A 26653-nucleotide genomic window follows, 5' to 3' on the forward strand; every position below is an offset into this window, starting at 1 on the left:
TTCGCTACCATAAGACGCCTCCAACGTCGTTTTAGAGCATTTGGCAGTACGTCCAACCGGCTACAGACCGCATGTAACCACGCCAGCCCAGGACTTCCACATCTGTCTTCTTCACTTACGTGATGGTCTGAGACAAGCCACCCGGGCAGCTGATGAAACTGTGGGTTTGCACAACTAAATAATTTCTGCACAAACTGTCAGAAACCATCTCAGGGAAGGCCATCTGCTTGCTCGTCATCCTCACTAGGGTCTTGACCTGACTGCTCTTCACGGATCAATCCCAGTTTCAACTGTACCGGGCAGAAGGCAGACTGTTATGGCGTTGTGTGGGCGAGCTGTTTGCTGATGTCAACGTTGTGAACATAGTGACCCATGGTGGTTGTGGGGTTATGGTATGGGCAGGCATAAGCTACGGACAACAAACACAATTGCATTTTATAGATGACACTTTGAATGCACAGAGATACCATGGCGAGATCCTGAGGCCCACTGTCGTGCCATTCATCAGCCACCATCATGTTTCAGCACAATATTGCACGCCCCCATTCCTGGAATGTGAAAATGTCCCAGTTGTCACCCATTGATGTTAAGGATGCTCTGGATCTACAGGTAGGTCAGCGTGTTGCAGTTCCCACCAATATCCGGCAACTTCGCACAGCCATTGAAGAGGAGTGGGACAACATTCCAGAAACAACAGCCTGATCAACTCTGAGAAGCAGATGTTGCGTGGCATGAGGCAAATGGTGGTCACACCAGATACCGACTGGTTTTCCAATCCATGCCTTTTTTTAATGCGTCTGTGACCAACAGATGCATATGTATTCCCAGTCGTGAAATCCATAAAAGCCTATTGAATGCTTTTCAATTGACTGATTTCCTTATATGATCTGTAACTCCGTAAGATCTTTGAAATTGTTGCATATTGCGTCTATATTTTTGTTTAGTGTACATTCCATAACAAGTGAAAGCAAAGGGAGTCTGCTTAAAACTCAAATCATATTTTAATTATTGATGTACTAGGTGAAAGTACAGTATCAGTATGTAAGCAGTTACAGTACATTTCATTGTTTAATGCAATATGGCAAAATCCTACTCTGTAGTCCTTCCAAGTTGCTCACTGCCAGAATGTTGTGAAACCATAACCGTTTTACATAAGCTATTTTATTAGATTTAATGCCTTGTTCATTGATGGCTAATATTGAATTATGTTTATGTAACAGTATCAGTGTAATAAAAGAATTATTCTACCAAAGCATTTTGCTATACTTTTACATAATGCTATCACAATACACACTCATTACAAAACAAAGGATTGTCAGTATTATCAATAAAAATGGACATACAACCCATTACTGAAATGATAACATTTATTCAAACTGCATTCATTTTGTTGGTTATAAACTGAAACCATAATGCTTTGACACTGAAGCAGAAAATGGAAAAAAAAACATAACCAATTAAAACTATATAAAATGTGAAGCAAACATGTCTGAATTCAATTTCCCTCCACCCAGACCAAGCCTCTATAATACATCTGTCCTGCAGCGTGTGCCGTCCTTTGGTCTGACATGCGTGTTTGGAAACATGCGAGTGCAAGACCAAGTCAAGCTTCAGCGCTTGATTAAGATGGCGGGAAGGATAATTTGTATGGATCAAGAATCAGCCACCAACCTATACACAAAACTAAAACGTGAAAGCATTTTACAGGACAGTACACATCCCCTTCACTCAAAACTCAGTCGCAGCAGCAGCCGGACAAGGGGAAAGAGACTTCTTCAAAAGAAAATCAAAACAGATAGATATGGGGACTCTTACTCCAACAGTCATTAGGCTGTATAAGTGTCTGTTGGTCCCTCGAGTCTTCAGCATATTGCACTATCATTTTAAATGTGTAGCTATAGCACTTTGAATGAATTATATTGTGTCGTTTCTCGGTTTTCATGTACAGTCTTCAGCACATGACCAAATTAATGTCCCCGATGGGATAATAAAGTGGATCTAAATGCAGTTTCCTGCAGTCTACAGTAGGACACAAATGAAAGATACATATGGTTATTTTAAAACAAAATTACTTTCATATGACTATTTTTTCACCCATTAGCAACTTCATTCATTTTTGCAGATGATCAGATATTCAGGTAGGGCCTGGTGACCATTGAAGATGACATAGGTGTCCACACCCCCTTTCACGCTGTCATAAAGAGTGAGGTGGTCTCCACTGGGCATCACCGGTGGCACAATAAGATCTGGTGAGCCATGTGTGGACTTCCCTGTCAGCACTTGCGCCTCAACGAAGTACAGGTATGCCTCGTCTGCCAAGCCTTTCCACTGCTTCTTTGCCCCATCCACGCTGCCACTGAAGTAGATCCCCTCTCCATAGATTTGCCCTACGGATGAAAGTAACACAATAATTAAATTAAAGATGCACTATCCAGAAATCGCTCCATTTCCTGGTTGCTAAAATTTGAATAGTTGGCCTAATTTCAGTTTGTGACAAAACAAGCAAGTTTAGTGTAGAGAATCATTGTAACATCTAACCCACTGAAATATATTCTCCACAACCAAAAATGTTGTATTTTCAGCTGTTCAAAGCTGGTATTCAAAACCTAAACTTAAGAACAGGAAGCACAGAAATAGAACAGATCTACACTTCTTAGACTTGCTTTCAATGAGTGACAGATCTATAAAACACATTTTTATGTGAATTTGGTTGGGTCTAGAATATTCAGAGGTGGAAACTTTGTTGGAATTACCATGTTAAATGTAGATGTTTTTTGCATTGGATATAAACTCAGCAAAAAAGAAACATCCTCACACTGTCAACTGCTTTTGTCTTCAGCAAATTTAACATGAGTACATATTTGTATGAACATAAAAATCAACAGACAAACTGAACAAGTTCCACAGACACGTGACTGACAGAAATCGAATAATGTGTCCCTGAACAAAGGGTGTGTGGCCACAAGCTGCCACAAGCTACATTAAGTACTGTGGTGCATCTCCTCCTCATGGACTGCACTAGTTTTGTCAGTTCTTGCTGTGAGATGTTACCCCACTCTTCCACCAAGGCACCTTCAAGTTCCCGGACATTTCTGGGGGGGGGAATGGCCCTATCCCTCACCCTCCAATCCAACATGTCCCAGACGTGCTCAATGGGATTGAGATCCGGGCTCTTCGCAGGCCATGGCAGAACACTGACATTCCTGTCTGGCAGGAAATCACGCACAGAACGAGCAGCATGGCTGGTGGCATTGCCATGCTGGAGGATCATGTCAGGATGAGCCTGCAGAGGAAGGGTACCACGAGGGAGGAAGAGGTCTTCCCTGTAACGCACAGCATTGAGTTTGCCTGGAATGACAACAAGCTCAGTCCGATGATGCTGTGACACACCGCCCCAGACCCTGACGGACACTCCACCTCCAAATTGATCCCGCTCCAGAGTGCAGGCCTCGATGTAACGCTCAATCCTTCAACGATAAACGAGAATCCGACCATCACCCCTGGTAAGATAAAACCGTGACTCGTCGTCAAAGAGCACTTTTTGCCAGTCCTGTCTGGTCCAGCGACGGTTGGTTTGTGCCCATAGGCAACGTTGTTGCCGGTGAGGACCTGCCTTACAACAGGCCTACAATCCCTCAGTCCAGCCTCTCTCAGCCTATTGCAGACAATCTGAGCACTGATGGAGGGATAGTGCGTTCCTGATGTAACTCGGGCAGTTGTTGCCATCCTGTACCTGTCCTGCAGGTGTGATGTTCGGATGTCCCGATCCTGTGCAGGTGTTATACGTGGGCTGCCACTGCGAGGACGATCAGGGGTCCGTCCTGTCTCCCTGTAGCGCTGTCTTATGCATCTCACAGAACGGACATTGCAATTTATTGCCTTGGCCACATCTGCAGTCCTCATGCCTCCTTGAAGCATGCCTAAGGCACTTTCACGCAGATGAGCAGGGACCCTGGGCATCTTTCTTTTGGTGTTTTTCAGTCAGTAAAAAGGCCTCTTCAGTGTCCTAAGTTTTCAGAACTGTGACCTTAATTGCCTACCGTCTGTAAGCTGTTAGTGTCTTAATGACCGTTCCACAGGTGCATGTTCATTAATTGTTTATGGTTCATTGAACAAGCTTGGGAAACAGTGTTTAAACCCTTTACAATTAAGATCTGTGAAGTTTAGATTTTTACAAATTATCTTTGAAAGACAGGGTCCTGGAAAATGTCAGTTTCTTTTTTTGTTGAGTTTATTTACCATATGGCGGCAGAAACAAACATTTTACCTTATCATAAGTAGACATAATTGCAAATGATTAAATCCTTCCAATAGAAAAAAACAAAAAAACAATTGAGTTACAAATTGAACTTTAATGAGTTTACTCTTCACATGGGATGATTTCACTGAACAAAATAAATAAATATTGAATGATCCCCAATGCTCAATTACATCTCCCAAAAATGTTTTCAACATACATCTGTAAAATGATAGTCTAGAAACTAAAGCTTTGGTTGTCTTCCTCTCAGGCTTCAATGTCTTCTCCTTGGACCTCCTCAATGTCCACCTTTTGAACATCAGATTCTGAGGCCGCATCTTCACTGTCACTTTCCAACCCTGTTGAGGATGTCTCGTTGTCAGGCTCAAAAAGCCTCAAATTTGCCCGGATAGCCACCCATTTTTCAACCTTTGTATTGGTCAACCTGTTGCGTGCTTTGGTGTGTGTTCCAAAACAAGAACCAGTTGCGCTCTGAGGCGACTGATGTTGGTGGGATTTGGAGGATGATGGAGGCAACAGGGGAAAGAGCCTCAGATCCACAAAAGTCCCTTCCACCAGGTGGCTGATGAGATCCGTTGGCACAACTAGCATATTGCATCTCCATCCCAAAGCCCTTGCTTGGAAGTGTACTTCGCCAGATTGCCAAGAACCTTTCCCTCATTCGGGCCAAGGTGGCGAGACCCGGTAGTGATGACACCATAGGCCTTGATCTCTGCACCAGACAGGATGCTCTTGCCAGGATACTTGGGGTCCAACATGTACGCTGCGGCATCTATGGGTATCAGGCTTAAGTCTTCACACTTTTTGATGTATTTCAGAACAGCAGTTTCCTCTGCTTGGAGCAACAGTGAAGTGGGCAGGGCAGTACGGATTTATCTTACATCTGCAAGCAGAGTCTGAACATCAGACAGGATGGCATTGTCTCCCTCAAGCCGTGCAATGGCTACTGCTATAGGTTTCAGGAGTTTCAGGCTGCTTACCTCTCTCTCCCAAAATACATCATCCAGGAGGATCCTCTTGATGGGGCTGTCCATATCGGCAGACTGTGATATGGCCATTTCTTGGAGTGACTCCTTCCCCTCCAGGAGACTGTCAAACATGATTACAACACCACCCCAACGTGTGTTGCTGGGCAGCATCAATGTGGTTGGCTCTCTTGTAGAGTGTATCCATTGTTTTCAGTGTCATGATGTCCTTGAGGAGCAGATTCAATGCATGAGCAGCAAAGTCAATGGGTGTGATGGGAGGGTAGGACACCACTTTAGACCAAGCAGCCTTCATGTTCGCAGCATTGTCCGTCACCAGTTCAAATGCCTTCTGTGGTCCAAGGTCATTGATGACTGCCTTCAGCTCATCTGCAATGTAGAGACCGGTGCATCTTGCCCCTTGTGTGTCTGTGCTCTTGTAGAATACTGGTTGAGGGGTGGATATGTAGTTAATTATTCCTTGCCCACGAACATTCGACCAACCATCAGAGATGACTGCAATACAGTCTGCTTTCTCTATGATTTGCTTGACCTTCACTTGAACTCTGCAACCAGTAAATGAGTAGATTAAGCATCTCTGGTTGGAGGGGTGTATGCTGGGCGAAGAAAATTCAGAAATATCTTCCAATACACATTGCCTGTGAGCAGAGGTGAACCAGTTGCATACACAGCTTAAGCAAGACATTCATCAGCATTTCCTTGACTACATTCCTCCATTGAGTCAAAAAACCTTCTGATTCCAGGAGGACCATGAGCTGTTGCTATCGATAAGGTGTCATTCATCATTTTCACCTCAAATAGAAGTATAGGGACTTTTGTCAGAGCTTGCTTGCTGTGAGCGCTGAGGGAACTTTATGCACTTGGCCAGATGATTCTGCATATTTGTTGCATTCTTCACATATGATTTGACACAGTACTCGCAAATGTACACAGCCTCTCCTTCTACATTTGCTGCAGTGAAAGGTCTCCACACATCAGATGGTGCCCGTGCAATTTTCCTGTAGAGATAAGCGGGGGCAGAAATGAGTACAAAAAACAAATACAATTCCATGTACAGATAAATTGTTAAGCAGTTAGATTAAACTCCTCTTTTGTAAGATACATATTTTTAAATGAAGCATGTATGGAAACAGGCGAATTCACACTCCTTAGCAGGCTCAAATAAGCTAAATCCCACATGGTAGCAAATACTAACTAGCAGAAATTGTTAACAAGTTAGAAATGATTTAAACACTTTGTTGTAGGCTACTATTTACTAGTTAACAAAAAATCATATGTATTATAAAATATATTCACCCCACCCAGTATTTTAATCAAGACTTACCAGAAAGCATGTAGTCCTTGGCTCAGACCGTGTAGAAGTGTGGGCTCAATAGCATCTCATTAGTGTGCAAGATCTTGAGAATCTGCACATGTGATGGAAGAATGCACTGTGCATGCAGAGGGTAATCAAAATTCCCAGGCTTAAGTTCCCATGGAAAATTTCATGAAAGTTTCCGACCCTTTGCAACTCTAGTTGGGTCACCCAGAAGGTTACATATTGCAGTAATACATTAAATTATTTGCTTCACAACAATTATTTCAGAGATATTCTTCAAACACAGTGCTGGTTCCATAAAAATAGAACACAAAGAATGTCATTAGAATGAATAGAATTTGTTTTTATTCAAGGGTTGCACCTCTGTCAATCGGTTGCCTCATGCCATTGTTATCAAAGTTCTACAGACGCCTCAGCCATAGTTGCGCCCAAAAGTCGAGTCGTGACCAGTCATTCTGAACAGGGGCTAGTGACTGTTTGGTCTAAATTACACTGTAGCGGCCAGGTAATACGATGACATTGCTAAAGTAGGCAAATTATTAGGCGGAAACAACTTTGCCATCATTATGAGGTCGTCAAATTTACTTTAGACAGCAATGTTGACTTTAGTGGGCAAAGTTCATCAGCTCCAATTGAGAATGCATGAAGCAGAATATGCAGTTGCAATATTGTGACGCAATGTACATCTCATGAATAGGTGGCTTCTCTCTTACCTTCAGGTGGTGCAAACTCCCTCTGGAAGCCCACTCTGGTGAGCAGATGACAGTATTGCGCTGGCAGGCGCTGGTACATTCGCTGAGAGGTAGACACGTCCAACTGCTTCTTTTTAAGCTCGAAGACCTGCTTCAGGGCACGGTTCTCCACTTTCTCAACCTGTAACACATTTGCCATAACCATATGTGATTGGTTATCAAGCAGTTAATATCACAGATTGCACCTTTAATGTTAAATCTGTTGTTTCTTGTGTGGACACTCACCCTGACAATATTAAGCCCGGAAAAATTCCGCTGTCTTTGTCTATAGTCAGAACTGCTCTCGTCGACAGGCTTCCTTGCGGAACTAGTGGAAGTGTTCAGGCCCATGTCAGTCTCCTCTTCTTTTGCGAAATCCTCTTGGACTTCGCAGCACATGGCTTCCACCTCTAATACAGCAGCTGTGACATCTCTAGAAGCCCCATGGATGTTCACGCCGGCACAACCATCTTTGAAGAACACCTCAATGGAAGCTTTGAACTTGGTCTGAAAGGTCAGCAGCTTTCCAACCTCATGTTCACCAAAGTGCTGGATGAAATTGTTGCGAATGGTGAAGACATCATTGGAGACATGGTAGAAAACAGAACACAACCAGAACCTGGCCTCTCTCAATGTCTCATCAAAGGCACTGCTGAGCTCAATATATGGTTGTGTGCTTTCCCTTGGATCTCTGGAGTCAAAATGGCCAGTTGTGGGCTCAAATACTTGCAGACGAGACACAAAAAATTATAATTTAATCCAAAATACTGCATGCATAGTGCAAAAACCGTTGTAATAAATATGTTGTATCAAGAGTTCTGTTAACACACAAATGATAATAACATACCACTTCTACTTCTTTTGACTGGGATCTCACCTTGAGCGGAGGCACTGTTGAAGGAGCTAGAATATTGTGTTGCGCCTTGAAGAGATTTCAGTTTGTCTTCAAAAGCCTGTGGAAAAGAGCAGAAATATGTGATGACTGGTAACTAGGCTATATCAACTCTGGTGTCCATAAGAAGACAGACAGCAAAGAAATTAAGTATTTTGGTTTAGAAATGTATCATATTCGCAACTCTTCAGTTCAAAAACGGCCAAGTCATTTAATTTCAAAAGAGTGAAATCGTCAAAGAGCTGTGGGACGATTACCAGGCCACGAATGATTAGTATAAAAATGACTGATAATACTTTGATCGTAATAAAAATAATAATAATAATACTTTTACCCTATATGTCTCAGTGTCCTCTGGATATATAACATAATGGATATCCATGTTCGTGCCATTGTTTTGCTTGGCAAATTTCACTGCTGTGTCCATCATAATCTGGGCAACCTCTTGCTTGTTGAAGCCCAACATACCAGTACCAATGGCTGGGAAGGAGATTGATGACAGCTGGTTTTTTTGGGCCATGCTCAGACACTTTGAGATGATGTCACCAAGAATCTGTCATGACAAGAATACAGAAAGCTTACAAATTACTTGTCCAGTTTCTAATTCTATATGTTGTACTTATGGACTAGAGACATAGTAAAATATAGTTAGATCTTTGAAAAACTACACTTAACATATTGCTAGGAACAGTAAGGTAGGATAACAATTGTTTGATATCAACAGTACATTTTAGTGTAGTTGAATACCTTAAAGCCTTATTTGTATTTACCTTTTGAGACGAAATACTTTGGTATTGATTTTTGTAAGGACATATCGTGTGATACACATAAGTGCATAACAGGTTGTGTCCTTTGGTCTCTATAACGTCGCCATAACTTTTAGAGTTGCCGTTTCTAAAAATCTCCTTCTGGATGCCTTCTCCAGCCTCTTGACAAATTGCTTGGGATATTGCCCCGGATGACAAATTAAGTTCGCCAGAAATTGTGTTCACAATGGCGTCCGTCTGTCAATAGAAGATGAGCAAGCTAGAATATCAGTTCATCACAGTTAAGCTTTTCATAGGTTTGAAAATATACACTACCGTTCAAAAGTTTAGGGTCACTTAGAAATGTCCTTGTTTTTGAAAGAGAAGCTCATTTTTTTGTCCATTAAAATATCAAAAATACAGTGTAGACATTGTTAATGTCGTAAATGACTGGAAATGTAGCTGGAAATGGCAGATTTTTTAATGGAATATCTACATAGGCGTACAGAGGTCCATTATCAACAACCATCACTCCTGTGTTCCAATGGCACGTTGTGTTAGTTCATCATTTTAAAAAGGCTAATTGATCATTAGAAAACCCTTTTGCAATTATGTTAGCACAGCTGAAAACTGTTCTGATTAAATAAGCAATAAAACGGGCCTTCTTTAGACAAATCAAATCAAATTTTATTTGTCACATACACATGGTTAGCAGATGTTAATGCGAGTGTAGCGAAATGCTTGTGCTTCTAGTTCCGACAATGCAGTGATAACCAACAAGTAATCTAACTAACAATTCTAAAACTACTGTCTTATACACAGTGTAAGGGGATAAAGAATATGTACATAAGGATATATGAGTGAGTGATGGTACAGAGCAGCATACAGTAGATGGTATCGAGTACAGTATATACATATGAGATGAGTATGTAGACAAAGTAAACAAAGTGGCATAGTTAAAGTGGCTAGTGATACATGTATTACATAAGGATGCAGTCGATGATGTAGAGTACAGTATATACGTATGCATATGAGATGAATAATGTAGGGTAAGTAACATTATATAAGGTAGCATTGTTTAAAGTGGCTAGTGATATATTTACATCATTTCCCATCAATTCCCATTATTAAAGTGGCTGGAGTTGGGTCAGTGTCAATGACAGTGTGTTGGCAGCAGCCACTCAATGGTGGCTGTTTAACAGTCTGATAGCCTTGAGATAGAAGCTGTTTTTCAGTCTCTCAGTCCCAGCTTTGATGCACCTGTACTGACCTCGCCTTCTGGATGATTGCCTGTTCACCCCGCTGTGGTTCGGGTGGTTGATGTCCTTGATGATCTTTATGGCCTTCCTGTAACATCGGGTGGTGTAGGTGTCCTGGAGGGCAGGTAGTTTGCCCCCGGTGATGCGTTGTGCAGACCTCACTACCCTCTGGAGAGCCTTACGGTTGAGGGCGGAGCAGTTGCCGTACCAGGCGGTGATACAGCCCGCCAGGATGCTTTCGATTGTGCATCTGTAGAAGTTCGTGAGTGCTTTTGGTGACAAGCCGAATTTCTTCAGCCTCCTGAGGTTGAAGAGGCGCTGCTGCGCCTTCTTCACGACGCTGTCAGTGTGAGTGGACCAATTCAGTTTGTCTGTGATGTGTATGCCGAGGAACTTAAAACTTGCTACCCTCTCCACTACTGTTCCATCGATGTGGATAGGGGTGTTCCCTCTGCTGTTTCCTGAAGTCCACAATCATCTCCTTAGTTTTGTTGACGTTGAGTGTGAGGTTATTTTCCTGACACCACACTCCGAGGGCCCTCACCTCCTCCCTGTAGGCCGTCTCGTAGTTGTTGGTAATCAAGCCTACCACTGTTGTGTCGTCCGCAAACTTGATGATTGAGTTGGAGGCGTGCGTGGCCACGCAGTCGTGGGTGAACAGGGAGTACAGGAGAGGGCTCAGAACGCACCCTTGTGGGGCCCCGTGTTGAGGATCAGCGGGGAGGAGATGTTGTTGCCTACCCTCACCACCTGGGGGCGGCCCGCCAGGAAGTCCAGTACCCAGTTGCACAGGGCGGGGTCGAGACCCAGGGTCTCGAGCTTGATGACGAGCTTGGAGGGTACTATGGTGTTGAATGCCGAGCTGTAGTCGATGAACAGCATTCTCACATAGGTATTCCTCTTGTCCAGGTGGGTTAGGGCAGTGTGCAGTGTGGTTGAGATTGCATCGTCTGTGGACCTATTTGGGCGGTAAGCAAATTGGAGTGGGTCTAGGGTGTCAGGTAGGGTGGAGGTGATATGGTCCTTGACTAGTCTCTCAAAGCACTTCATGATGACGGAAGTGAGTGCTACGGGGCGGTAGTCGTTTAGCTCAGTTACCTTAGCTTTCTTGGGAACAGGAACAATGGTGGCCCTCTTGAAGCATGTGGGAACAGCAGACTGGTATAGGGATTGATTGAATATGTCCGTAAACACACCGGCCAGCTGGTCTGCGCATGCTCTGAGGGCGCGGCTGGGGATGCCGTCTGGGCCTGCAGCCTTGCGAGGGTTAACACGTTTAAATGTCTTACTCACCTCGGCTGCAGTGAAGGAGAGACCGCATGTTTTCGTTGCAGGCCGTGTCAGTGGCACTGTATTGTCCTCAAAGCGGGCAAAAAAGTTATTTAGTCTGCCTGGGAGCAAGACATCCTGGTCCGTGACTGGGCTGGGTTTCTTCTTGTAGTCCGTGATTGACTGTAGACCCTGCCACATGCAGACTAGTTGAGTATCTGGAGAATCAGCATTTGTGGGTTAGATTACAGGCTCAAAATGGCCAGAATCAAAGACCTTCCTTCGGAAACTCATCAGTCTATTCTTGTTCTAAGAAATGAAGACTATTCCATGCGAGAAGTTGTCAAGAAACTGAAGATCTTGTACAACGCTGTGTACAACTCCCTTCACAGAACAACGCAAACTGTCTCTAACCAGAATTGAAAGAGTGCGAGGCCCCGGTGCACAACTGAGCAAGAGGACAAGTACATTAGTGTCCAGTTTGAGAAACAGATGCCTCACAAGTCCTCAACTGGCAGCTTCATTAAATAGTACCCGCAAAACACCAGTCGCAACGTCAACAGTGAAGAGGCGACTCCGGGATGCTGACCTTCTAGGTAGAGTTGCAAAGAAAAATCCATATCTCAGACTGGCCAATGAAAAGATTAAGATGAGCAAAAGGTCACTGGACAGAGGAACTCTGCCTAGAAGTCCAGCATCCCAGTCGCCTCTTCACTGCTGACGTTGCAACTGTTTTTTTGTGGGTACTATTTAATGAAGCTGCCGAGATCTTCACGAGATCTTCAGTTTCTTGGCAATTTCTGGCAGGGAATAGCCTTCATTTCTCAGAACAAGAATAGACTGACGAGTTTCAGAAGAAAGTACTTTGTTTCTGGAAATTGAGCCTGTAATCGAACCCACAAATGCTGATGCTCCAGATACTTAACTAGTCTAAAGAAGGCCAGTTTTATTGCTTCTTAATCACCACAAGTTTTCAGCTGTGCTAAAATTATTGCTAAAGGGTTTTCTAATGATCAATTAGCTTTTTAAAATGATAAACTTGGATAAGGCAACACAACGTGTCATTGGAACACAGGAGTGATGGTTGCTGATAAATGGGCCTCTGTACACCTATGTAGACATTCCATAAATATATATATATATTTTTTAATCTGCCGTTTCCAGCTACAATAGTCATTCACACCATTAACAATGTCTACACTGTATTTCTGATCAATTTTATGTTATTTTTGCTTTCTTTCAAAAACAAGGAAATGTCTTACTGATCATAAAACTTTTAAAAAATGGTAGTGTATGTTCCAAATGCTGAAAAGGAGCCAAATATCCACACACATTCCTCCATCAAATCATGTCTACTATTCAATTCTGATTATTTATCATTATTTTACCTGCTGTCTCTGAATGTGTCCTTTTTTGAGATTCAGAGTGACATTGTTGATTTTCATTGAAGTTAAGCCTTTTCCGTGACTCACAATTTCACTGTATGAAACTTTAGGTGGCAGCCACTGAGCCGCCGCTGGTTGACTGTGTGAAACCGATGACACCAGTACTTCATGGCATGCTCTCTCCATCTCCCTGACCGATGGGTCATCGTGATTGACCAGGCGAACCTCTAAAGGAGCTCCGTTGTAATTGTGATCATGGTAGTGTTTCAGGGTTTTAACAATGACGTTTGCACAGAGTGGCAGGGGAAAGTTGAACAGGCCAGAACTTATGGCAGGAATGGCGACAGACTTCAGATGATTTTTTATCGTTATCTCCAGAACCTTTTTAATTGCCGCTCTGAGTTTTGGTGTGGCATTATCAACATCATATTTTTTGCAGTTGTATGGTAGGCTTGGACCAACGGCATGAATGATCTTCTTGTATGGAAGGTTTCCAGATGGGGCGATTATGGCATCTCCCGTTAACAACTTTCCGTTGGCCTTTATGTACCGGTCACTCTCTCGCTGGATATCTGGGCCACCGGCATCACTAAGCGCCTTGGCGAGACCTCCCCCATGACTGAGGTGCTCATTGGCCGCGTTGACCACAGCATCTACGCCACAGTGAGTGGTAAGGTCGTCCCTCCATACAGACACCTTGAGGCCCTTGGACAGCAGGGTAGAAAACCTCATCTCAGGCTTCATGGACTGTCCTGCACCATCCACACCATGGAGCACGGCAGTGCATCCAAACTTGCTTTGCAGGGCGTAAGTCAGAGCTGGTCCACATTGGCCCAGGATGCTCACCATCTCCTCCTCCAGAGGGAAATTATCTGAATTGGCCATGGCTCACACAATACAGGGTATCCAATGTTGTTCTGAGGACTGAGGAAAACATTTGAGCGTAAGAGGTCATATGCAATCAAGGCATACATTACACAAGTCAAATGAGCTTCTTATGAACATGACAACCTTTCATTATATAAAGGTTTTTTTTTTGTAATAGTCTACATTATGTAATTCCGATTCGATTTTTTTCAAGCACATGGCCTAGCTTACATTACCAACAAACTATCAAGGTGCATGTTGTTCTGATAACTAAATATGATTGTATCACCTATTCATTTGATCATTATGAAAACAATACTTTATTCACATCAGAGGAACTCTATAGGCTGGGACATCAGATCAAGCTGTTTTGCTGGGACATCAGATCAAGCTGTTTTGCTGGAACAACACTGACCTTGAGGACTAGGCTATAATCAAAACTGAAAGTAAACTTACTTGACTGATCTGGATAAATAAGTACATTTAAAAAATAAAATGAAGACAATAGTCAATAATATCTCACAAGCTCAACAATAATGAATTTAATATTACATTCGAGCATAAATATAGCAGGGTGTAAATTAGGGTTGAATGGCGGGAACCCGATTCCTGAGATTTTCCCGCACAAAACCACTCCATTTTCCAAGGATAAATAATTGCAAGAAAATGGTAAATGATTTCTATGAACAGCATGGCATGAAATGGAACTGTTAAATGATATGTGATGTTTAAATCTGGCTTCTCTACTGCCTCTGTGTGATTAAATCAATGCTCAAGGTGGGGACGTGGTAACTTTGTTTGTGACAGGTAGGCCTACATTTGCTGCAGCATAGCCTATGCTACAGTAATATAAAGACTGAATGCGTGTCTAATTTACCCATCTCCATCTGGCTTTCGGAGGTGGTGGGGGGGGTCACAGTGGTTTTTTAAATTGTAAAGATGTGCATTTACTTATTGCAGTTGCAGAGTTTTTAAAAAACAGCCTAGCGCTTGAATATCGTTGCTTTAAAAATCAGTGCGCGCGTGAGCACTCTTTCTATCAACTCCATTCAAATTGCATCAAAAATAGATAATGTTTTAGGTATATCCATGTCCTACCTCTTTCAGGTAATGCATTCAATGTAGTGTCGGCCATATATTTAGCTAATTAATGATGGGTTATAGTTACTAAGCTTCTAACTTAAAGCCTCAGTCTCTTGCGCAAAATGCAAGCGCATGAGCTCTGCTGGCCTCAACAACAACAAAAACACTCCTTAGCTCTTGGAGACCTATGCAGGAAAAGCGAGACTTTTTTTTAGCATTTGTTATAACAATAGACTATTCGAAGACTATTTTTGCTGAATGTTAAATACAGCAGCCAATAGAACTCACGGGTAGATTGAAAGAAGAGCTAACGTGTGATGGCGGTAAGCTACAGCAGTTATTTATTCAGATCTGTAACCATTAAAGCGTCGCCTTCTGCATCTAATTCTAGTCCTATATTGTTCAAGGATGTCATTAGAAAGACGAAGACAACTAAACACGTTTCATTTCTGTTGAAAGCGAATAAGGAATGAAGCAACAGTGAGAGAAAGAGTCAGCCTACTAATTATACAAATAGGCCACATTATATTTTAAAATCAAATTTGCTAGCCTATACTTGCAACTTTGTAGGCTGCAACAGAATGGTGGTTTGAACGGTGTGTAATTCCAGTACAATAACACAGTTCATACTCAAATTAGCCTACTGGAGCTAGTTTCACTTAATTACTCGAGACAGCATATACAGTGCATACAGTGCACTCTGCTCCATTAAATCTTTCTCTTGATCCTGAGTAGTCTCCCAGTCCCTGCCGCTGAAAAAAAACATACCCACAGCATGATGCTGCCACCACCATACTTCACCGTAAGGATGGTGCCAGGTTTCCTCCAGATGTGATACGTGGCATTTCATCAGACCAGAGAATATTGTTTCCTCATGGTCTGAGAGTCTTTACGTGCCTTTTGGCAAACACCAAGCAGGCTGTCATATGCTTTTTACTGAGGAGTGGCTTCTGTCTAGCCATTCTACCATAAAGGCCTGATTGGTGGAGTGCTGCAGAGATGATTGTTCTATCTGGACAGAGGAACTCTGAAGCTCTGTCAGTGACCATCGGGTTCTTGGTCACATCCCTGACCAAGGCCATTCTCCCCCGTTTGCGCAGTTTATCCAGGCAGCCAGCTCTAGGAAGTGTCTTGGTGGTTCCAAACTTCTTCCATTTAAGAATGATGGAGGCCACTGTGTTCTTGGGGACCTTCAATACTGAAGAAATGTTTTGTTAACCTTCCCCAGATCTGTGCCTCGACACAATCCTGTCTTGGAGTTCTACGGAGAATTCCTTCGACCTCATGGCTTGGTTTTTGCTCTGACATGCACTGTCAACTGTGGGACCTTACATAGACAGGTGTGTACCTTGCCAAATCATGTCCAAGCAACATAATTTTCCAAGGGTGGACTCCAATCAAGTCGTAGAAACAGGATGCACCGGAGCTCAATTTCGAGTCTCACAAGTTCAGGCCCTTTGCTGTAAGTAAAGTATTTCAGTTTTTTTTTAATGGGCTATTGTGTGTAGATTGATTGGAGGAAAAACATTTGATCCATTTCAGAATAAGGCAGTAAAGTAACAAAATGTGGAAAAAGTCAAGGAGTCGATACATTCCGAAGGCACTGTACACTACCAGTTTATAGCTGCTGGTGCAATAAGTAGGGATATAATGTCTCCAGTTGTATCCATTAGCTACGGACTGTTACAACTTTTGAAGCAGAGTGGGTCGAACTAGACATTTGAGTATTTCGCTACATTGTACATCAAAAAGAGGAAGCGAAAGGGAGATGGTTTGTTGAAGAATGGTAGAAAGTGTAAGCAGACTGAGCTGTACGCCAGATCGAAGAGAGGAGGAGAAATGGAAGGGAATGAGGGTGAAGTATCGGAGGTGGTAGGTGTGGTGAAGTCTCGGAGCCCACGGCTTGCACCGAGGGTCAGGATAAAGATGAGTGGAGTGAAGTGAAGGGGGGACATTTCTTTTTAAAAAGTGGACCCTTTCCTTTTCGCTGAGCCATTTGTGGTTTCAGGGTGGATGAAAACAGAATTGGGTGCTGTGGAATCGGTGAGGGAAACCAGAAGTGGTTTGTGATAGTTTGTTTATGCTGATCAGAAGGAGCAGGCGCTCCACCTTAAACAAATGGTGGCAAGAGATGTGAATTGTTTTACCCTCAAGAAAAGGGTGCCATTGAAAGGAGTGATTATTGGGTTAGCAGTAAATGTGAAAGTTGACCAACTGAAGGGGAGGATTACCGGAAGGGATGGACGATTTAACATAAAAATGCCAACATTGTTATAAGCCCAACATCTAGTTTAACGCCGACATTTATAACTGATGTCAAAGCTACCTGTATAAAAACATACGTACAGTTGAAGTCGGAAGTTTACAAACATTTAGTTTGAGTCATTAAAACTCGTTTTTCAACCACTGCACACGTTTCTTGTTAATTAACAAACTATAGTTTTGGCAAGTCGGTTAGGACACCTACTTTGTTGGAAAAATTACTTGTGTCATGCACAATTGTTTACAGACAGATTATTTCACTTATTCACTGTATCACAATTCCAGTGGGTCAGAAGTTTACATACACCAAGTTGACTGTGCCTTTAAAACAGCTTGACAATTCCAGAACATTATGTCATGGCTTTTGATAGGCTAATTGACATCATTTGAGTCAATTGGAGGTGTAGCTGTGGATGTATTTCAAGGCCTACCTTCAAACTCAGTGCCTCTTTGCTTAACATCATGTGAAAATGAAAAGAAATCAGCCAAGACCTCAGAAAAATAAATTGTAGACCTCCACAAATCTGGTTCATCCTTGGGAGCAATTTCCAAATGCCTGGGGGTACCATGTTCATCTGTTCAAACAGTACGCAAGTATAAACACCTCGGGATCACACAGCCATCATACCGCTCAGGAAGGAGAAGTGTTCTGTCACCTAGAGATGAACGCACTTGTGCAAAAAGTGCAAATCAATCCCAAAACAGCAAAAGTACCTTGTGAAGATAATGGAGGAAACCGGTACAAAAGTATCTATTTCCACAGTAAAACGAGTCCGATAGACATAACCTGAAAGGCCGCTCAGCAAGGAAGAAGCCACTGTTCCAAAACAGTCATAAAAAAAAGCCAGACTACCAATTGCAACTGCACATGGGGACAAAGATTGTACTTTTTGGAGAAATGTCCTCTGGTCTGATGAAACAAAAATAGAACCGTTTGGCCATAATGACCATCGTTATGTTTGGAGGAAAAAGGGGGAGGCTTGCAAGCCGAAGAACACCATCCCAACTGTGAAGCACGGTGGTGGCAGCATCATGTTGTGGGGGTGCTTTGCTGCAGGAGGGACTGGTTCCATTCACGAAATAGATGGCATCATGAGGCGGAAAATTATGTGGATATATTGAAGCAACATCTCAAGACATCAGTCAGGAAGTTAAAGCTTGATCGCAAATGGGTCTTCCAAGGGGACAATGACCCCAAGCATACTTCCAAAGTTGTTGCAAATGGCTTAACCTTTTTGGGATAGGAGGCAGCATTTTCACTTTTGGATGAATCGTGTGCCCAGAGTGAACTGCCTCCTACTCTGTCTCAGATACTAATATATGCATATTATTATTAATATTGGATAGAAAACACTCTGAAGTTTCTAAAACTGTTTGAATGATGTCTGAGTATTGCAGAACTCATATTGCAGGCAAAAACTGAGAAAAATCCAAGCAGGAAGTGGGATATCTGAGGTTTGTAGTTTGGCCTACCAAATGCACATTGAGATATGGATGTGGTTGCACTTCCTAGGGCTTCCACTAGATGTCAACCGTCTTTAGAAACTGGTTTGAGGATTCTACTATAAAGGAGGGGCTCATAAGACCTCTGAGTCAGTGGTCTGGCAGAGAGCCTTGGTCTCATGACACACGCCCCCGACAGAGTTACTTCTCGTTCCAGAGCTTTTCTGAAGACAAAAGGAATTCTCCGGTTGGAACATTATTGTTTGTTATGTTTGTTATGTTTTATGTTAAAAACATCCTAACGATTGCTTAAATACATCGTTTGACATGTTTCTAAAAGGACTGTAACGGAACTTTGAGTTTTTGTCTGGATGAAGTGCCTGTGCCTCATGAAGATGGATTACTGGGCTGAACACGCTAACAACAAGTGGCTATGGACATAAATGATGGAACTTTATGGAACAAATCAGTCATTTATTGACGAACTGGGATTCCTGGGAGTGCCTTCTAATGAAGATCAAAGGTAAGCTAATATTTATGGTGCTGTTTCTAACTTTGTTGATTCCAAAATGGCCGATATTCCTCTGGCTGTTTTGGGTTCTGAGCGCCGTTCTCAGATTATGCTTTTTCCGTAAAGTTTTTAAAAAATCTGACACAGCGGTTGCATTAAGGAGAAGTTGTTCTTTAATTCTGTGAATAACACTAGTATCTTTTATCAATGTTTATTATGAGTATTTCTGCAAAATCACTGGATGTTTTGGAATCAAAACATTACTGCACGTAAGGCGCCAATGTAAACAGATTTTTGGATATAAATATGCACATTATCGAACAAAACATACATGTATTGTGTAACATGATGTCCTAGGAGTGTCATCTGATGAAGATCAAAGGTTAGTGATTCATTTTATCTATATTTCTGCTTTTTGTGACTATCTTTGACTGGACAAATGGCTGTGTGTTTTTTTGACTTGGTGGTGATCTAACATAATCATATGTTGTGCTTTAGCTGTAAAACATTGTTGAAATGGGACACGATGGGTAGATAAACATCTTGTTAATCTTTTATTTGCTGTATTGGACTTGTTAATGTGTGAAAGTAAGTTACATATTTCTAAAAAATATTTTAGAATTTTGCGCGCTGCCTTTTCTGCGGAATGTTGTCGAGCCTGCGCTAGAAAGGTTAAGGACAACAAAGTCAAGGCATTGGAGTGGCAAAGCCCTGACCTCAATCCTATAGAAAATGTGTAGATAGAACTATATAGCTACTGAAACAGATTGTGTTATTTGACATGTATCTTTATTGACACGCAAAGACCCAAACGGCATTCCATATAAATCCTGGTTGAGAATGAAATAACAAAACAGAACAGCAAGTAAGTGAAAGAAGGGACATACGTAAATGCAAACAAAATATTTTTTTGTTAAGTGTGGTGTGTGTGTAACCTTTATTTAACTAGGCAAGTCTTAAGAACAAATTGTTATTTACAATGATGGCCCTGACGACGCTGGGCCAATTATGCGCCACCCTATGGGACTCCCAGTCACGGCCGGATGCGATACAGCCTGGATTCAAACCAGGGACTGTAGCGACACCTCTTGCACTGAGATGCAGTGCCTTAGACCGCAGCATGCATGTGTGTGTGTGTGTTAACTATTTAACTGTATCAGAATGCTTAAAAGGTCGCTAAAATTATAAATATCGGTACCAGTTTTTTTGTTTGGCAAGGAACATATCGGATATCGGCCAACAATGTCATATCGGTGCATCACTAATTACCGGTGTTGGTGAAACTCGTCGTTTGGTGCCACGCAGACCGGGTGGCGTGAGTGGTGAAACAGAGTCATCTGTTCTTTTGAGTTTTGATGAGTCTTTGCTTGACAAAGTGATATTTGGATATACATTATCCTGTACAAGCTTTTGTGCCAAATACATTACATTGTTACAAGTGTTAAGCTTATGGGCATGTCGCAGCAGTGTGTTGGAGGGAGGTTCCTAGGTGTGAGAAGTGTGCAGAAGGCGATGCAACAAAGGAATGGGTAGCATTGGGGAAAGTATTAAAGTGTTAATTGTAGGGGTGCCCATGGGGCTGGAGATCAGAAATGGCCCGTGCAAGAGAGGCAGGTTGAGGTTTCCAGGGTTAGAGTAGTGCAGAAGTTGTCATATGCTGAGGCAATAAAGGAAGATGGGTCAAAGGGGGAGGGATCAAATCAAATCTTATTAGTCACATGTGCCAACTACAACAGGTGACCTCACAGTGAAATGCTTACTTACGAGCCCATAACCAACAATGCAGTTAAAAAAATAACACGGATAAGAAATAAAAGTATCAAGTCATTAAAGAATAGCAGTAAAACAGCAATAGTGAGACTATATACAGGGGGGGGGGGGTACGGTTACATAGTCAATGTGTGGGGGCACCGGTTAGTTGAGGTAATATGTGCATTAACTTCTTAGTGCACAGATCCCGTTAGCGGGATTAAATTTGACAACATCCGGTGAAAATGGTAGAGCGCTAGATAAGTCATATTAAACATTCATGAAAATACAAGTGTCTCACATGGTTAAAAAGCCTTGAATCTTGGTAATCCAACTGCGTTGTCAGATTTCAAAAAAGCTTTACGGCGAAAGCATACGATGTGGTTATATGGAGGACAGAGCCCCAAACCAAAATACTATTTCAACCAGCACAGGCATAACAATCACAAATTGCAATAAAATAAATAATTTACCTTCCTCTGTTTGCAATCCCAAGGCTCACTGTTACACAATGAATGGTCTTTTGTTTGACAAAATCCATTTTTTTTTGCCTAACACGAAACATTTTGTGAACCGCTTGTCGTGAATTAAGTCTCATTCAACTTTCGACGAAACAGTCGATGTAAATACACACACTAAACGTGCGTTTATCCAGTCATGTTTGGTTTCATTGCAATCAACTGGTTGTGTAACACAACCAGACATGGTTCTTTTCGCGGGACGTATTGACCGAAAGAAACCGATTTGAAGACAACAAGTAATGACCTCATTGTGCACCAATTATATGAACGCTGATTCGTTGATTGACCTCCTCCTCAACGTCTCGTCGTTGTCAGTGATCAGGCCTACCACGGTTGTGTCTGCAAACTTAATGGTGTTGGAGTCGTGCTTGGCCATGCAGTCATGAGTGAACAGGGAGTACAGGAGGGGACTGAGCACACCCCCCTGAGAGGCCCCTGTGTTGAGGAGAAGCGTGGCAGATGTTTTGTTACCTACCCTTACTACCTGGTGGCGGCCCATCAGGAAGTCCAGGATCCAGTTGCAGAGGGAGGTGTTTAGTCCCAGGGTCCTTAGCTTAATGAGCTTTGAGGGCAATATGGTGTTGAACGCTGAGAATAGCATTCTCATGTAAGTGTTCCTTTTGCCCAGGTGGGAAAGGGCAGTGTGGAGTGCAATAGAGATTGCATCATCTGTGGATCTGTTTGAGCTGTATCCAAATTGGTGTGGGTCTAGGGTTTCTGGGATATGGTGGTCTGCTTAAAACATGTTGGTATTACAGACTCAGATAGGGAGAGGTTGAAAATGTCAGTGAATACATTTGCCAGTTGGTCAGCACATGCTCGAAGTAGACATCCTGGTAATCAGTCTGTCCCTGCGGCCTTGTGAATGTTGACCTGCTTAAAAGGTCTTACTCACATCGGCTGCGGAGAGCGTGATCACAGTCTTCTGGAGCAGCTGGTGCTTTCATGCATGTTTCTGTGTTATTTGCCTCGAAGCGAGCATAGAAGTAGTTTAGCTTGTCTGGTAGGCTCCTGAGAGGAGTGGTGTGAGTAGTAGATCTGTACCAGTACAGAGGGATAGGCCAACAAGTGATATTTCAGTAAGATTGCTAAAAATACAATGTTTATCAACTGTACTGCAGGGATGGAACGTAAGTCGCAGAAAATGTAGGTTGTGGCGGCAGCTGCAGAGATATTTGGGTGTGCGAGACTTGACATCAGAATACTTAACACAATTGTTTTCTTAACTTAAAGCATTGTTGGTTAGGGGCTTGTAAGTAAGCATCCCATGTGACAAATAAAATTTGATTTGAAAAGTTACAGGGTGTGTTAAGTGGTAGTGTCCCATCCGTTCAGGCTGTTGGCCTGAGGTAGGGCAATAGATTTCAAATGTGGAGTAGGGCAGTGGGTTAAAAAATATATATTAATAATTTAGTGAGTGTATGGTTAGATGGTAGGGTATTTGTTCATTGTATTTCTTTTTTTTTAAACAAAGTATACAGGAGTTATACGCCAGTCTAGTAGGTGGCAGTAATGGAACATTTATTGGATGCCAAACGCCGTTAAACCATCGTAGAAGATGTTCCAAATTTACCACATTGCCAGTTTACTTTTTATATCGTCAGAATGTGAGCACTCAAGCGTTTCAATCGCAGGTGTGTATGCAATGCTCTGTCATGGTTGCTAAAGTTATACACTGTTCCCTCAATTTCAGTTTGTGAGAGAACAAGCACTAACTGGTGCTGCTGGGAATCATCTAAATCGCAGTGTAATATTTTCAATAAGCAAACATATTTTGTTTTAAAGTTGTTTGAAGCTGGTGGACCAAAACCGAAAGAGACTCAAGCGCGAGTCTTTGCCAAGTTACAGGAAATAAGATACAGGGTTAAGATACAGGGGAGGGGAGATTGGTTTGGAATGCAGTTCTGTTTCAATTCACCTAGCTTCTTCACAGGGGTCAAATCCTGAGAAATTCTATGGGTGTGTTCGTAAAATCACTCTGGAATGTTTGAGTTTACTGACATGGTCATAGTCAACGGGTGTTGCCAGTTCGTAAATTCCTCAGTTCTTCTGCGCTCTAGCACTCGGATGAGAGCACTTGACTCGGAGTAGATAGCCAGAGTGAATTTACGAACGCACAATGTGAAGCAGCATTAAACACTTTCCAAATGTCGGTCTTGTTAGACACACTTCCTCTCTGCTTACACCTCATGTCAAAATAAAAATCCTGCACGTGCGCCATAAATGGACAACAAATAGCCTACTATCCATGCATCCAAAACACACTCACACGCAAAATACAGAAATGGGCTCTCTTTAAAACGATCTTAATCTAACAATCCGTTTCCAGATGACAATATCCCTCCCATTGTCACAACGTACTTGCTGTACTTTTACATCAATCGAACCAACCAGCAAAGTTGCAAAGAAATAGTGGAGCTGCGTAGTCTACTCACCAGATGGCAGCTAATGTTTATAGCAAAGGCAACTGACGAGTCGACTGGATATTCAAAAATATGGAATTCAATGCGTCGAGTCGTCGTCGACGACAAAGCTCAAACTGAAAGAAATGATCAGTAAACTGAAATTTAAACACGCCCCCGTCTTGGAAGCGAAACATGATTAGGCTACCGTTCTCCTAGCAGCAGGATATTATGCTGGCAACACGATCGCGGATTTGTTTTTTTCTTCAAAATAAGAGCCCCCCTGCAAAGACATGCTAAACTTTGGTAGTATCGATTTTTTGGGCGGTCTAGGGTGACCACATGTTCCGTATTGTGCGGGATAGTCCCGAATGTTGGCCCTTTGTCCTGTGTCTCGCAATCATGTCCGCATTTTATCATCAAATTCAAACATCGTATTCCTGTCAGACATTCCAACCTGTCTCTTGCAGTCACGTTATGGACAGAAACACCATACGGATGTGGTACTGGCAGTGGCGACCTGTCATCCGTCATTCAGAGCCCCACTTGTTTTGAGCCCCACATTTTTTGCAAAACAATATATATAAATAAATTGGGGGCTTGCCTGTTTTGATGTTATTTTGGCATTAATACTTGTCACATATCAGTTTGCAAACAATAAATAAATAAAAAATACAATTGAGTTAATAAAGCCTAAAACAAACAGGTAGCTCCAAAATGCAGGTGTTCAACCTAGCTCAGTGCTTTCTGTGGTGGTGGTGGTGCTGGCCAGCAGAAAATAGGAGCATTGCACCGTGATTTGCTCAGTGTTCTGTCACTCATGGGGACACTCGGTCACCCGCCCTTAGTCGACATCAAAAATGTAAGCCCTTTGTGTCCTGCCATAGACTTACATTAGAAGTGCCCTTCCAAGAAGGCTCAAGGTCATTGCCCACAGATACAATTACATCAAATCACTTTATATCTACAGTAGCTTTGATTGGATTGATCATGTCAACGTCTTACTTTCAAAATCTTAGCTAGCAGTCATCATCATGAATCAAGTAGACAATATACTGCCAAATCCTTTTTAATCCATGTCATATGACGATAATTTATAGATAACATGTATCGGTGCTCATCAGACATAAACATTACACAATAAGTTGGAAATCGCAAATTCCACAATGATTGGTTAGGAAGGAATCGGTGACAGTGGCTAATTGCAAGCATTGCAACTGGGAAGTCGGGAATAAGCTCAAAATACGTTTTGAACGGTCATCCATCTTGGAATTGTAAATCCTTTCTCTTTCGTTGATGACAAAATTTGCCCACGAAGGACCACCTTCCTGTTCAAGTGAGCACATGACAACACAGAGAGTCCAAAAATGTATTGTATGCTGCTGCAGAAATGATGTAATATGCCAGGGAGATATATATACTGCAGCTAAGAAAGTAACACTAACAACGGCCCACGTTCTGAAGTCTGTTTCTGTATATTCCAATAGTGCTGAACAAGTACTTATATTGACTAGACCGTTCTGGCTCGGTCATTAATGTCTTAATCGAAATTACGGATTGCCTCTTATCCGCTTGTCGTCCACTAATAAAATAGTTTGCACATCTCAATTGTCAGTAGAAAGCACATTTGTTTAAGCAAGTCAGCCATACCAGCTGTTTTTTTAAAGGCAGTTAATGAGGCTAAATGAACTGTTTCGCTGCCAGACAAGGCTACACTGTTAGCCAGGTGTAGCAGTGGTAAGATGTTGGGAGAGCTGCTGTTGAGAAAGCTTTGTGTAGGCCCTAACAGTTTGTGGGCACCTGTTTGTCACTGTTAGAGTGCAATTAATGTATTGTTTAGTGTTGTGTTGTGGCTTTGCTGGCATGCATCACACATTTTTTGTTTGTTGCTAAAATCCCCACTGGGCACTGGTGATGTTAGGAAACTTTGCAGTATTTAATTTTTTTATGTATTATTTCATACATTGTTAGCCCAGAAAATCTTAAGTGTTATTACATACAGCCGGGAAGAAATGTTGGATATCAGAGCGGCCAGGAATATGACTTTCCCGAAGCGGATCCTTTGTCCACAACACCCGAGGCATTTGAACTGATTCCAGAGGCCGACCCAAAACAACACTGCCGTCTTCTAGTCAGACTTCGGTAGGCTTATATCCACCGCTTCCGAGTATATTACTCGCTAATGTCCAGTCCTTAGATAACAAAGTTAACAAAATCAGGGCACGGGTTGCTTTCCAGAGAGATATCAGGGATTGTAACATACTCTGTTTCACGGAAATATCTCAGGATATGCTGTTGCTGTCGGTACAGCCGCCTGGATTCTCAGTGCATCGCGCCGAATGGAATAAACATCTCTCCAGGAAGAAGAAGGGCGGGGGTGTATGTTTCATTATTAACAACTCATGGTGTAATTGTAACAACATACAGGAACTCAAGTAATTTTGTTAATCTGACCTAGAATTCCTCACAATCAAACGCCGACCATATTATCTCCCAAAATAATTATCTTCGGTTGTTGTTACAGCCGTGTATATCCCCCCTCAAGCCGATACCACGAAGGCCCTCAAGGAACTTCGCTGGACTTTATGCAAACTGGAAACCATATATCCTGAGGCTGCATTTATTGTAACTGGGGATTTTAACAAAGCAAGTTTGAGGAAAAGGATACCTAAATTCTATCAGCATATCAACTGTAGCACTCGCATTGGAAAAACACTGGACCATTGTTATTCTAACTTCCGTGATGCATACAAGGCCCTCCCTTCGGCAAATCTGACCACGACTCCATTTTGCTCCTCCCTTCCTATAGGCAGAATCTCAAACAGGAAGTACCCATGCTAAGGACTATTCAACACTGGTCTGACCAATCGGAATCCATGCTTCAAGATTGTTTTGATCACGCAGACTGGGATATGTTCCAGGTAGCCTCAGAGAACAATATCGACGTATACGCTGATTCGGTGAGTGAGTT

At 42.4% G+C, this 26653-nt stretch overlaps 1 protein-coding gene and 1 long non-coding RNA gene across 3 annotated transcripts; both read right to left on the reverse strand.

Annotated features, from left to right (window-relative positions):
• Positions 1-1349: 1349 nt before the first annotated feature.
• On the reverse strand, positions 1350-23853 carry LOC115144104 (protein mono-ADP-ribosyltransferase PARP9). 2 transcript variants are annotated; one of them, XM_029684828.2, is made up of 8 exons: positions 23716-23853; positions 12848-13768; positions 8956-9189; positions 8520-8738; positions 8171-8246; positions 7540-8018; positions 7276-7435; positions 1350-2387 (listed from the first exon to the last, which is right to left on the reverse strand). In XM_029684828.2, exons 2-8 carry the CDS (start codon positions 13727-13729, stop codon positions 2107-2109), a joined length of 2331 nt encoding a protein of 776 aa, XP_029540688.1. In that variant the 5' UTR covers positions 13730-13768; positions 23716-23853; the 3' UTR covers positions 1350-2106. The 2 variants fall into 2 exon arrangements, with proteins under 2 accessions (XP_029540688.1, XP_029540687.1); XM_029684827.2 differs by having other exon boundaries at positions 8141-8246.
• Positions 4333-7268, reverse strand: LOC135561219 (uncharacterized). The gene is made up of 2 exons (XR_010459317.1): positions 6569-7268; positions 4333-6242 (listed from the first exon to the last, which is right to left on the reverse strand). It is a non-coding gene; the product is annotated as an uncharacterized LOC135561219 (long non-coding RNA).
• Positions 23854-26653: the final 2800 nt, after the last annotated feature.

This window comes from Oncorhynchus nerka, linkage group LG16, assembly GCF_034236695.1.
Source record: "Oncorhynchus nerka isolate Pitt River linkage group LG16, Oner_Uvic_2.0, whole genome shotgun sequence".
In the NCBI taxonomy this organism is placed as follows: domain Eukaryota; kingdom Metazoa; phylum Chordata; class Actinopteri; order Salmoniformes; family Salmonidae; genus Oncorhynchus; species Oncorhynchus nerka.

What these genes read in the sequence shown, in the direction of transcription:
- LOC115144104 (XM_029684827.2), bottom strand. Translation starts at nt 13,729, where the DNA reads ATGGCCAATTCAGATAATTTCCCTCTGGAGGAGGAGATGGTGAGCATC. An exon ending in GACACATTCAGAGACAGCAG is followed by an intron (nt 9,190 to 12,847) that starts GTAAAATAATGA and finishes TTCTATTGACAG; the next exon opens with ACGGACGCCATTGTGAACAC. An exon ending in CCGGGCTTAATATTGTCAGG is followed by an intron (nt 7,436 to 7,539) that starts GTGAGTGTCCAC and finishes AATGTGTTACAG; the next exon opens with GTTGAGAAAGTGGAGAACCG.